The sequence below is a fragment of the Agrilus planipennis genome, unplaced genomic scaffold, assembly GCF_000699045.2.
Source record: "Agrilus planipennis isolate EAB-ADULT unplaced genomic scaffold, Apla_2.0 scaffold55, whole genome shotgun sequence".
Classification (NCBI taxonomy): Eukaryota; Metazoa; Arthropoda; class Insecta; order Coleoptera; family Buprestidae; genus Agrilus; species Agrilus planipennis.
In genome coordinates, this window is record NW_020438918.1 from 1,316,173 (window position 1) to 1,329,173 (window position 13,001).

Sequence of the window (13,001 nt, forward strand, 5' to 3'; positions counted from 1 at the left end):
TCAATATTGGACTAAACTTGGCGAAACGGAAATGTACCTAGCCGTGGCATTTGAAAATTGACCGAAATTTAGATCAATATTGTTGTCAAGTCCGGCATTTCCTACTAGGGTTTAGACAAATTTTAAGTAACCGTCCTTTCAAGGGTTACGGTTTTCGAACCTTTTAACAATTTACGTAATCTTTTCATATAAAATAATTTTCTAATTAACGCCGTACACTGCTTGGGCGCTAAGCCTAAGCATACCATAGATTTACCACCCCCTCTTGGGGCTATTTACCATAATACTTCATTTCATTGTAACGATAAAACATGTGCGGTCATGTAGATGAAATTTAACAGTAAATCGATAGAAAAAGTAAAATTAAAAAAGAAATAATTTTTCATCGAGTTGAAAAAAGCGTTTTTAAGTAATAAAGCAATATAATTATTGTATCACTCACCCTTCTTTCTTCCTCTCTAGCTGCTTTCAGGTGTGATTCAATAGCTTCTAAATCTATCGTGGGCATTGCAGTTTCGATATTGTAAACGTCGAAGTTGCCTGCAATTTGAAGCATTTTGTTTTTCCTGCACTTTTATAATTCTAGAATCAATAGCCATCCGGTTGACTCAAAAGCAGTGAACTTTTCTAGCAAAATATTACGAATCCTCCGCATAAATCCAAGCAGTAGTGGAGCTAATGTTATTTATACGCAATATCCCATTCCTTACGAAATTTTAATTCGATTTACTATTATAGAGATTTGATGACAATTATTTTTTTTAATTCAACAATAACAATCAAAAAAGTTGAAGCTACAGGAAAAAGTTGACAATATACTGCGATTAATTAGTTGACCTACATTATTCTTTTTCTATTCTTAGATTGGATGAATTATGTATAGGTCTTTTTATTTTTGAGGAATATAGAATCGTGAGATAGTTACGTTCCATATTATTTTGTTTATTCAAGAAATAATTATGTAGCTGTATTTGTTTCAAGCACAACAGTTTTTGAATCAACCGGTTATACCAGAAAACAAAACTTACCCAGATTTTCAGTGGCAACTTTCTTTCTTTCTCTACTGACAGGTGTCGACCTTCTATTTAAATTTTCCCGCGATTTCCCGGGATTATCTCGTTTGGAAACCGTAATCAGACTTCCAAACTGTTGATTATGGTCTCTTTTTATTTTCTTCGCCATTTCGACCTTTTCTTTCTTTCTGGGAATGACGGGTTCGTCGTTCTTTTGATGTAATTTACTATAGAGTTCGTTTCCAAATTTTGTCCCTTTACTATTTATTCCTAATTGAAACACCTGCTCCTCCTTTTTATACATTTCTCGTTCTTCATTTACAAAGGTTGGATAGTTTCCGCATCGTAAATCCAATCCTTTCTTAATCCACGGTATATCGACTTCCATAACAGTTTCGTTATTGTTGGCATTATAATCTGGGAGGGGATTACTGAAATCAGGAGCTTGAGGAATTTTATCCCCTGTCCCTGACAAAAAAGCGTCAGCCAGCTTGGTTTTGTAAGAATCGCTAATGGTCACTTTGTTGGGGATGAACTCCATCGTGTTTCGTTTCAATGTTCCATCTTTGGACTTCGCATCTTGGGTGAAATGCTCGTCATTCGATTGTCTCATCATAGACATGGTAGCCATGGTGGTAGACTGATTAGAAATACTCTTAGAAAAAGGTTCGTTGATGTTCGGTTCAATGCGGTAGACCGTGGCCGATGGTTTGAGATTATCAGAAATTTGCAGTTTTTCTGCAGCCTCTTTAAGTTCGAGATCGGTATTTTTAACAGATTCTAAATAATCCCCTAATGGTTTTGATAAACCTTCGGAGAGTTCTTCTACTAAAGCTTTTTTGTCGCATATAAAAGTTTCTGAACGTATGAGAGCTGTACAATCTCTTTCAGGTTCTGTCACTTGGTTCAATAAAGAATCATCTACTTTGGAAGCATGTTGAGTGTTTTCTTCTTGAAAATCACTGTCAGTTTTCGACTTTATTCTGGAATTCTCTTCCGGAGGAATGTTAAAAATTTCCTTTTCGTAAAAAACCTTCGGCAAGCTTTCGTTTGTGTCCAAGCAATTTAAATTTGCAATTTCGTCAATGGATTTGTCTTTGTCTTCGACGTTGTTATTGTTAACAAGTGACTGATGTTCTATTGTTTCTGTATTGTTATCAGCGACGTCGATTGTTTCGTACTCGACTAGATCGGTATCCGAAATAGTTTTGCTGTAGAAATCTAGGTCGATTGCGAAATCTTGAAAGCCCGGATAATTCGGATTCACAATGCCGCCACGTTGAAGTTGCACATCCGCTTGGACACTTAAATTACTTCCCGTAAACGACTCGGATGCTGAAGCATCTTCGTCCTCTTCGTCATCTTCTTCATCTATTTCCCTTTCTTTCGGACTTATATCCTCCAGAGGGGACGAAGAGTAGTGTTGGTGTTCTTACATGGGGGTTATTAAAAAGCAAAATTAATTGCGTAATAAATTGTAACTGAACAAATTACAACGATATAATAAAGAATTACTATCGACGAACTAATTATCTTTTTCGAAGCTAATTTACTCTAAAATTTTGTAGGTATACTTATTCTTCACAAAGATTATTGATTTTTGACGAATTTTTGTTCTTTTGTATTATTTTCCATAATACCTAGCACGATCACTTTTGTGGTTCATATCTACCCCGCTGAATTGCATTCATTTTACTTAAATATCGTTTATAATCTTTGAAATAAAAGCATCTTCATTTGTTATCTTATTATCTGAACGAAGATCATTTTCCATTCCTCGCTTGAAGATGTTAGCATGGAATTTTTTCCTATATCTTGAAATGGAATTTCTAATACCCTTCCGAGTATATACTTCAGGGTAAGTAGTGTATCCGTAGGTTTAACGTACATGTACCATATATAAAGTTGAAGGCATTCTATGTTCATTAAAAGAGTGCGGGGCGATCGGTTACACGGTTAAAAATATATGTATCTAAAAAGTTCCAGTTCTTGCAGAGTTTGAGTATACACTTAGTTGGGAATTGAGAATCGAAAGGGCGAGATCATTTTTTGAAAAATGCGATATGATATAAGAAAATTCGTACAAATACTGTCCCTATCTTTTGATATACATAATAATGTCCAATAAGTGCAATTTGGTAGATGTTACGTCTTGTTTAAAAGTTTCCAATAGTTCGATTAGTTTAGGACATGGTGATTGATGATATTTTCAAATAGACATGGTTAAGAAAATATTTTATTGCACATGTCCTAAATTTTGCATTTTCGCTAGAGCTAAATAAAGAGAAAAAATGCCGACAAAGAAATATGTAACTTCAATGTTCGGTGAACTTTTTGCCTTATCTATATACGATCGTAACTTGTGAGGGGTAGGTATCAAATGAGAACTACACGTGTCTACGTGTGCAGTACACCCAAAAACATCGAAAAATTTATGACACTGTCCACATGACCAAAACTATTACTCTTAAGTAAAGCTATCGAGAGAGAACATCGGGAACTTCTACTTTACTTCAAGTTTACTTTAAAGTTTGAGGAGTGTTTTTATTTGATTTTGTTAGTTACCGGAGAGTAAAAACTTAATACGAATTTTGAATTTTACGGCAGCTGTGAAACTTTTGTTAACGTTAAATGCCAATCGAGTTAAAATAATTAATTTTGCATCCCTAAGTATAATAAGTAATATCATAAATGCAAATGTGAGTTTGTTTGTTTGCTACGATTTCACACCTTAACTGCTCAACCGATTATCATGAAATTTTGTACACTCATTGTCAGGGGTGCAGAAAAGGACATAGGGTACTTTTTATTCAGAAAAAAAACTGTTCCCGAGGGATAGAAAAACCTACATATTAATAAACCGATACTTAAATAGTGTACCTATTACAAATAAGATATTCCTTCAAAATCCTACCTTCGTAATCTATGAAACTGTCGTCGGGTGATTCGGAACAAATGGACGAGGGTGCGACGTAATCATCGATGGGGGTGGTGGTATCCAGCACGTTGTTATTTATATTGAGTTGCCGTTGACGTTGCAGATTGTTGATGTTGTTTGTTCTCTCTTGAGCCGTATTGTTTCCAATTCTGCCCTGATGGTCGCTGTACCATCGCAAAATGCGTTTGTCCAGGACCTCGGTTAGGACGGCCGTCGCGTTTTCTTGATCATCCCCCAGAAAACCGGCGGTAGTACGATTGCCAATTCTGGTGGTCGCGGAATTATCGTCTGGGAGGATGATCTGTGGAGTTTTCGAGTTCACGTTATTGAGCTGATGAAGAAAGGACGTGGGACGGGTTGCTGGAGTTATTCTGCTGTTCTGGATGGTGTTTAGACGTTTCGGAGAGTTGAGTAGGTCGCGTTGGGGATCGTTGCCGTTATTCAAGTAGACAGACGAGTCCGAGGACTTTATCCTCATTTTTGATTACTGTAACAAAAGATAATCGTTGTTTAAAAATAAGGAAGACTCGTGTTAAAAATTGCACTGTTAATGTGAGAGAGAAAAGTCAATGAAAAGAAGTCACTTCTATGCCCGCGAACGGTTAATTTAGAAACTCGAAAAAGATTGTTAAAGATGTACGAGGGTGGATTGATAAGTTTCCGGCCTGACCAAGAAAAACAAGGTTTTTAAAAATTTTTTTTTTTTATTTCTCAACATAATCTCCTCCAAGGCTGATACATTTCTCATAGCGGTGTTCCAGTCTATTAATGCCATCTCTATAGACTGATTCGTCAAGCTCCTCAAAATAACCATTTACAGCTTCGATTACTTCTTCATTGTCCGCAAATCTCTTACCGCCAAGCCATTTTTTGAGATTAGGGAACAGAAAATAGTCACTCGGGGCTAGGTCTGGAGAGTAAGGAGGGTGCGGCATCAATTCAAACTTTAGATCGTTGATTTTAGCCGTCGCAACGATTGACGTGTGCGCTGGTGCGTTATCGTGATGAAACAAGATTTTTTTCTTCGCCAGATGAGGTCGTTTAATTTTCACCTCGTGGCTCAAACGTTGCAATAAGTCTGCGTAGTATTGACCAGTGATAGTATTACCCTTTGCAAGGTAATCAATGTATATAATACCTCTTGCATCCCAAAAAACAGTAGCCATAACCTTGTTCGCCGAAAAAATTGTTTTTGCCTTCTTTGGAGTTGGTTCCCCTGGTCCAATCCACTGTTTAGACTGTTCTTTGGTTTCAGGAGTGTAGTGGTGGACCCACGTTTCGTCAACGGTTACGAATCGACGCAAAAATTCGCTTGGATTACGCTTATACAATGACAAATTTGCGGTAGAAATGTTTTTTCGAATCAATTTTTGGTCGACTGTTAGCAAACGCGGCACCCATCTTGCACAGAGCTTTTCCATATGCAAATGTTGGTGCAAAATATGTTGCACACGTTCATATGACATCTTACAGGTCTCAGCTATCTCACGCACTTTCAATCTGCGGTCTCCCAGCACTATTTGATGAATTTTTTCGATCATATCTGGAGTTGTGACCTCAACGGGGCGTCCTGAGCGAGGCCCATCAGAGGTGCTCACACGACCCTTTTTAAACTCGGAAACCCACTGCTTAACGGTTGAATATGACGGGGAGGATGTCCCCAGTGTTGAGTCCATCTCTTTTTTAATTTCCTTCGGCGTTAACCCCTTCAAATAAAAGTATTTGATGACAGCACGATTTTCCTGCTTTTCCATTTTTACGAAAACCACAGAGGCGTCTTGTTCAGCGTGCTGTCAAACCTACACTAGCAAGGAGATCGGGCTGAAACTATAGCTACAAGCTATCCAAGGATGGTACTATAGAATGTCACCTCAAGGTAGGCCTAGTGGCGTCATCTCTTGGTTAGGCCGGAAACTTATCAATCCACCCTCGTATGTTTGGAGCGCGGCGGTGTACGGGTGCGAAACATGGACGGTGGGCGCTGCGGAAAAAAAATGGTTACAGGAGAATTATGAGGATACCGTGGAAAGAGAGGTTAAGAATGAAGAGGTATTAGAAAGAATAGGAGAACAGAGGACTCTATGGAAGTCAATAAAAAAGAGGCGAGATAGGTTGGTAGGACACCTTCTCAGGCATGAAGGTTTAGTCAGAGACATAAACAGGAGTTAAGAGGAGAACAGGTAGACCTAGATTAGATTACTATTCGCAAATAGTTAAGGATGTGAGTTGTTCTAGTTTTAGGGAAATGCGAAGATTAGTTGGGAATAGGAAAGAGCGTGGAAGTGCGTGACCAACCAGTCTTAGGACTGACGACCTTATGATGATGAATGTGAGAGAATCTTCTCATCTATCATCCCTTGTATCCGCTACTGTTCAATTCAATCAAGAAGGAAACAGGACCCGGATGCAACACTGTAAAGGACACTAGTTAGGAGTAAAAATAATCTTGTTCTTTCAGTTTTGTTTTGTAGTAACGCACATTTATCAAAGGCCAAGATTAAACCAAAAGCATGACTTATTAGCTCGATTTTGCAGAGTCAACACTTCTTAAAATCTTAACCGTTTCATAATTTAACAATTCAGTTAATGAACACTACTTTATTAATTTATTGTCTGATTCTAATTATAGATATCATAATCCCAGTAAAGGAATCATTACAGATACGACTCCATACTTACTACAAAAGCTCGTTAAAAGTAAACAGTCGCAAACAGAAAGAAACCTTCCATTAATTACTGTTTGGTCTTTTACGATGAGTAGGCCATTTTTGATCTAATTCCCCGTGTTAATCGTGTTACCCTCAAGTTTGCGGTTCCAAGTGAAAAGAAGACAATTAGATTGCTATCGTATACAAACGGATTAGTTCGAGTTGGAGCTCGAAAGAATCTCGCGAAGTGGATTAGCGGAGTTCACTTATTAAGTTAATAAAATAAAATATTAACAGAGCAAAAGGTTTCGAGATAACAAGAAGCCGAAAATTCGCCGCTGATATCTATTATTTACACAACGAGTTTCTCTGTTTTTATACCTTAATCTACTTTTCTAAAGGTGTTCTCTTTTTATCACAAAATATTTAGTATAAACTTCTATGGAATGTAAATAATAAGAAGATTTAAAACAAAAACCAAAGATTTCTCATTAAAATAGTTGTAATTTGTAATGTAAGTTTTGCTTGTATGAAAATAAAGGAATGAATATGGATCCAAAATTAGAAATAAACAAATACCTATAAACCAAAAATGATGATAAATGATAAACAACTCTTTGGAACGAAGAAATACTTCTATTAGGTTTATTAGGTAATCTCAATACTTAGAAGACCTACAATTAACCACTAATTATGAACATTTTTGAAGTATTTGTCAAAAAGTTTCAAATAGTAAAAATACCTCCAACTTTATTAAAAATTTTGCCACAATTTTAATACTGGAAGAGAAACACAAAAATGTATAAAACAAGTAGTATGACCAAGAAAAAGACTAATACTACTTACAGTTTGTACGACTAGAAATACTACTAAAAATTGTTTCTAGAATTTACAGGTCATTTCGTCACAAATATTATTACTAAAAGTATTGTGTCTCCTCTATTTAAATCGATCTAACAAATTAATAAAGACTTTAAAAATGTCATTCACGTTGTACTCAAAGGTTCGAAGAAAAACTATTGATCTTTATCCTTTTTTTTTCTACAAGATAAAATTGAATTCTTTATTTGAATATAAAACGAAGTAAATAAGAATTTTTGAGCTGATCGAAATATAATAGGATTTACAAATCTTTTACTAATGAAAATTTGTTTTTCGCATTTTCCCCAACTTATTACAAAAATTTTATCCATAAACACAAGAAGTAGGCAGTCCTTTGGAGAATTGGAAATGTTCAAAGAAGGTCTGCTGCTACCTAAATATTTAACGGAGATTCCGTATCCGAATTCCGAATACCTGAAACCTGGACGTGTTTCACAGTTATGCTATGTATTTATGAAAGCAAATAGGAATTTATGGTGCGAGCTCGTTGTCAGCTGAGCTGCTCTCTGGATATAGGGACCAAGTATGCACATACGGCTACCACAGTATGGTTTCAGTCCATTGCCGTTAGAAACAGACCTCCAGTTAATGTCAGGAACACGGTACTCATATATTATTGTTTTATAATTCGAGCAAGTAGAATGGGATGTATGCATACACTTAAGCCAGCAATACGTTAAGGTGAATATATTACAAACAGAGCAGGTCTGCCATCAAAAAGATCTATGTACTTTTGACTATACGTCAACCATAAATTGCGAAAACTATGATTTATTGCGAGTATGTAAGGTTGAACTTTAGAAATACACACAAATTCGTAAATTTCTAGCAAACAAGTTATTTGCAACAAAAGTTTACATAGGACAAACGGAGAGAACGTCAAGTGAAAGGATCGAAGAGTATTTTAAATCCTACTACTAAAAAAAGAGGCACTTTAACATGTTTTAAAATAAAAAAAGTAAAATTTAACACAAAATAGCTTAGAGGAAGGTTAGTCTGAGCTGGTCTACTCAACTTAAGTGACTAATATTTTAATTTTTTCATATTAGTAAATTAAAACAGAATCCTGTTTTTAAAATGTACATTTTCCAATTACTCATTTTTAAAGTATTAGTTTAACACCTGGTATAATTAATAGCAGGTGTTAATAAATAGTTCAGCCGGTGTAATTTACTTTAGCCCAACAGTTTCGTCTTTCTTCATAGTAAAGGGAATATTTTCCGAAATGCCGACCCAAATTACTCGTTTCAGAATTTATTATAAGACACGCAACCCCCGAACATGATAACGTCTATCGACCGGATGGAAACGGACGCGGTGGCAACGTCGTCGTCCGCGCGTTAGTCGGCGTCGCGACGTGACGGTGAGTCTGATAGCAGTAACAGAAGGTTAGACCACAGCAACGACGTCGTCGCAACCGGTTAGAATATCTCCAAATGATAATAATTATAATGATACTTGCTGTGGCTCATTATGGCAAGGATGTGACCAGAAATACCTTAACTGAATGTCCTTAAATCGGCGTATGGATTAGTATGAGAAATAACCACCACCAAGTATCATGTGCTTTGACAGAATAAAAAAGATCAAAAAATCGTTTCAAGCTTTTAACGTTTTTATGTCTAATTTCGGTTTTTTAGTGTTTTATGTATAATGTGGTAGTGAATACATAGATGCTCTTTAGAAAATACCACAAATGGCGCGGTAAACGCCACCTGTAGTACGATGCTACATTTTAGGATTACGTATGCTCCAACAAGGTCCATTTAAACATGTGGATATCTACTTGCTGAAACGAATCCAGGCGTAGCTAACCCCAATGTGATAACCTAACCTAACCTAACCTAACGTAACCTAACGTAACCTAACCTAACCTAACTTAACCTCAATGTGATAGGCACGTTACCATAATCGAATAAAATAATTCGAAGTGGTCTGTATTCTGTCGAAACTGCCAAGACGCGGATCGCGATTTCGATCTCTTTGGATCTCATCAGCGCGTCGCAGACAGCTCCGACAGAATACAGACCACTTCGAATTATTTTATTCGATTATGGTTATGGTATGGTAACGTGCATATCACGTGGATGTTAGCTACGCTGGGATTCGTTTCAGCAAGTAGATATCCATATATTTAAATGGACCTTGTTGGAGCATACGTAATCCTAAAATGTAGCGTTTACCGCGCCATTTGCGGTATTTTCTAAAACGCGCTGTTAAGACAGCAGGTAAAAATTGGTCTGTGTTCTGTCGGAGCTATCTGCGACGCGCTGATGAGATCCAAAGAGATCGAAATCGCGATCCGCGTCTGGCAGTTTCGACAGAATATAGACCACTTCGAATTATTTTATTCGATTATGGTTATGGTATGGTAACGTGCCTATCACGTTGATGTTAGCTACGCCGGGATTCGTTTCAGCAAGTAGATATCCATATATTTAAATGGACCTTGTTGGAGCATACGTAATCCTAAAATGTAGCATCGTACTACAGATGGCGTTTACCGCNGCCATTAATTAACGTTGAAATTGCTAAGCCTAATAGGTGGACACTGCTTCAACATATATAACTACCATGATTTTATTAGAAATTAACATTGGGCAGTTGTAAAAATTCTAAAATCCATGCAGGTGTAGATTATCCAAAAGCCTGTTAAATTATCCACATTCTAATTTTTGTTTTTTATTTATCAATTTAGTGATAGTTTGCTTCTCGTCTAATATTCCAATCGGCTCTGCGGGAAACAAACGAAACAAGACATTTGCTTGTTCCTACCATATTTTGTCGTAATATTAAATTTTTAATTGTTTATATACCTGTTGAGGGTTTATTGTTTTTCAGCTTTTTTTTAATTGACATGTAGGATTCATTTAAATAACAGCTGGATGTTGTTTTATTAATTATTAGATAATTAAGATTTTCGTTGACTATGCTCGCAGTAGGCATTTTGCCTTTCAATTTCAATTTTATTATTTTAGTGACAATTTGTTTCTTTTATTTAATTATTATTAGTATCGACAGATGTTTTCATACAATTTATTTGCTAGAAGCTTCAAAATACAAAAGAAGAAGTTAAAAAAATGTTAGAAACATATTTGGGATGTTGTGTTGTAGGGGGATGATGAACAGACTTTAGAAAAAGTAGGAGAACATAGGGTGCTAAGGAAAGGGATAGATATGATGGTAAGGCACATTCTGAGACATGAAGGGTTATTTAGACTAATAAGAGACATATTGGAAGCAGAAGCAGGAAGAAAAAAAGAAAAGGCAGATGCACCTGCTGCCTGGTAAAAGTTGGTCTGTGTTCTGTCGGAGCTGTCTGCGACGTGCTGATGGGATCCAAAGAGATCGAAATCGCGATCCGCGTCTGGCAGTTTCGACAGAATACAGACCACTTCAAATTATTTTATTCGATTATGGTAACGTGCGTATCACGTTGAGGTTAGTTACGCCCGGATTCGTTTCAGCAAGTGGATATCCATATATTTAAATGGACCTTGTTGAAGCATACGTAATCCTAAAATGTAGCACTGTACTACAGATGGCGTCTACAGCGCCATTTGTCGTATTTTCCAGATAACTACTCGCAAATAATTAAAAATGTGTTAGGTTGCTCGAATTTTCATGAAATACGAAAATTGGCTTAAGTCAGGAAGAAGTAGAGGCGAGTGCTCAGCTAGTCCTTGGACTAAAGGAGATGTCGACGATCCAAAATTCAATAGTCTGGGCAACCCTACCTGTAAGAATCGATAGCTAGCATAAACACTTATTATCTGTGACCGAATATTGATATTTTCACTTTCAAATTTCGCAATTATTATTGCAACATCCTGGATATCCTTCGAAGGAAGGCTTAAGGTTACATAATGCCATATCATCATTTTCCCATTTACATTCTTATATAAATCAATTGAAAATAATACCGATAGGTACTTCCTATTGCTAGCACAATTTCATTTTATTAATGGTATTAGTTCTGTTTTTTCTTATTAAATTGATTTCCCTCACCAAATCTAAATTAAGCAGTAAATATAATCGTGGAATTTACCATTCTACGCTAATTACACGCAAGCGATTCTTAATCCAATTTCTGTGGCCGTTATGTTCACTTATCGTGTAAAAAATTAACCGATCGTCATGAAAGATTTATTTCTTTGTTTGAATTACTTGACGGAATTGCGTGACTGCGATTTAGCGCCAACTAAGTGCTTAGGTCTTCTCCTTCTTCTTCTTCTTCTGCTTCATGTGAATAAGGAATATGCTAGAACCACTTTTCATTGTCTTAAGTAAATGAAAACTGCTCGACATTCAGTGTGAAATGTTAATATCTTTTTTGCTCAAATATGTAGCTACGAGGCAGAGCTGGACTGACCTGGGGTGCAGGGTTGCAAATGTACCTCGGGCCAAATGCCTTTCGAGCCAAACCGAGCCAAATGACTCAAAAAATGTGAAAAAAAAGAGGAATTAAAAAAACTTAATAATTTTTTTAATAGTTTTCAAATTTTGTTATAAAAGGAAAACAAAAAACAAACTATAAAAATATCATTTATAAAGAAACGTTAATTTTTTTTAGAAGAATTAATTATTAAACGAGTGATGTTAAAATTTGTGCACATTCTTTTCTAAACCAAGCCATTTGGTTACATTGCACCCCGGGCCATAATCTTCAGTCCGGTTCTGCTATGAGGAGGTATTAGAAATAATAGGAGAGAACAGAAGTCACCATGGAAGTCGATAAGAAATACACCTTCTCAGGCATGAAGGACCAGTTAGAAACATATTAGACGAGTTAAAATGAGTAGAGTTAGAGAAATAGTTAAGAATGTTCTAGGTTTAGTCTGAAAATTGATGACTTTCTCAACTAGCAATTTCGGTTCGTTCTTTTAAGTCCCTTGTTAGGCCAGCTGAGTTCCTTACTCGTTCTGAATGGGGCAGCCGAGGAAGGCCCTAGTTAGAAAATAACGCACTTCCCTGTTCGTAACTAACTAGGAGTAACCGAATTAGTGAACTAATCCGGACCGAATTAGGACCTTAATTAGCCCGATTAGAAAATTATTTAGGTTTGGCTAATAACTGATGCTTAGAAATATGATTGGGATTTAATTAGGGTTTAAAAAAGCCAAACTTCAGTGAAAATGAAAATGAAAATTTCTAGTCAGGTCCTTCTGAAAAACAAATCCCGCACCTATATTATCCTAACGCCCTTTATTTCTTAAAAGATTTTCTTACTATGAGTAAACTCATATTATATAAACTAAATGTTTGGATACATTATACCTATTATATGCAAAATTAATACATATGTATGTATTCCGATTACTTCAATGATATAAAGTCCAAATAAGGAACTATCTAGTAGATAAGGTGGATATTTAGGCATTATAATAATAATCTAATAATATTACTTAATATTAGTGTAGTAATAAAATTTCATTAGCATAAGGTCCGAATAACAACTCCTTACATGATATGAGGTAAATTTCTGCAGTTCTTTATTTAGGCTTTATAATATAAAATTAT

The 13,001-nt window shown here is 36.0% G+C and overlaps 1 protein-coding gene across 3 annotated transcripts in view; it reads right to left on the minus strand.

Annotated features, from left to right (window-relative positions):
• Nucleotides 1–13,001, minus strand: part of LOC108740099 — a 60,760-nt gene that overhangs the window by 11,750 nt on the left and 36,009 nt on the right. For all 3 annotated transcript variants that reach the window (XM_018474295.1, XM_018474294.1, XM_018474296.1), the window contains exons 2-4: nt 3,928–4,438; nt 1,029–2,444; nt 443–540 (exon numbers count right to left, since the gene is read on the minus strand). In XM_018474295.1, the coding sequence (XP_018329797.1) occupies nt 443–540; nt 1,029–2,444; nt 3,928–4,429 (2,016 nt within the window). In that variant the 5' untranslated portion in view covers nt 4,430–4,438. The remainder of the gene's footprint in view (nt 1–442; nt 541–1,028; nt 2,445–3,927; nt 4,439–13,001) is intronic.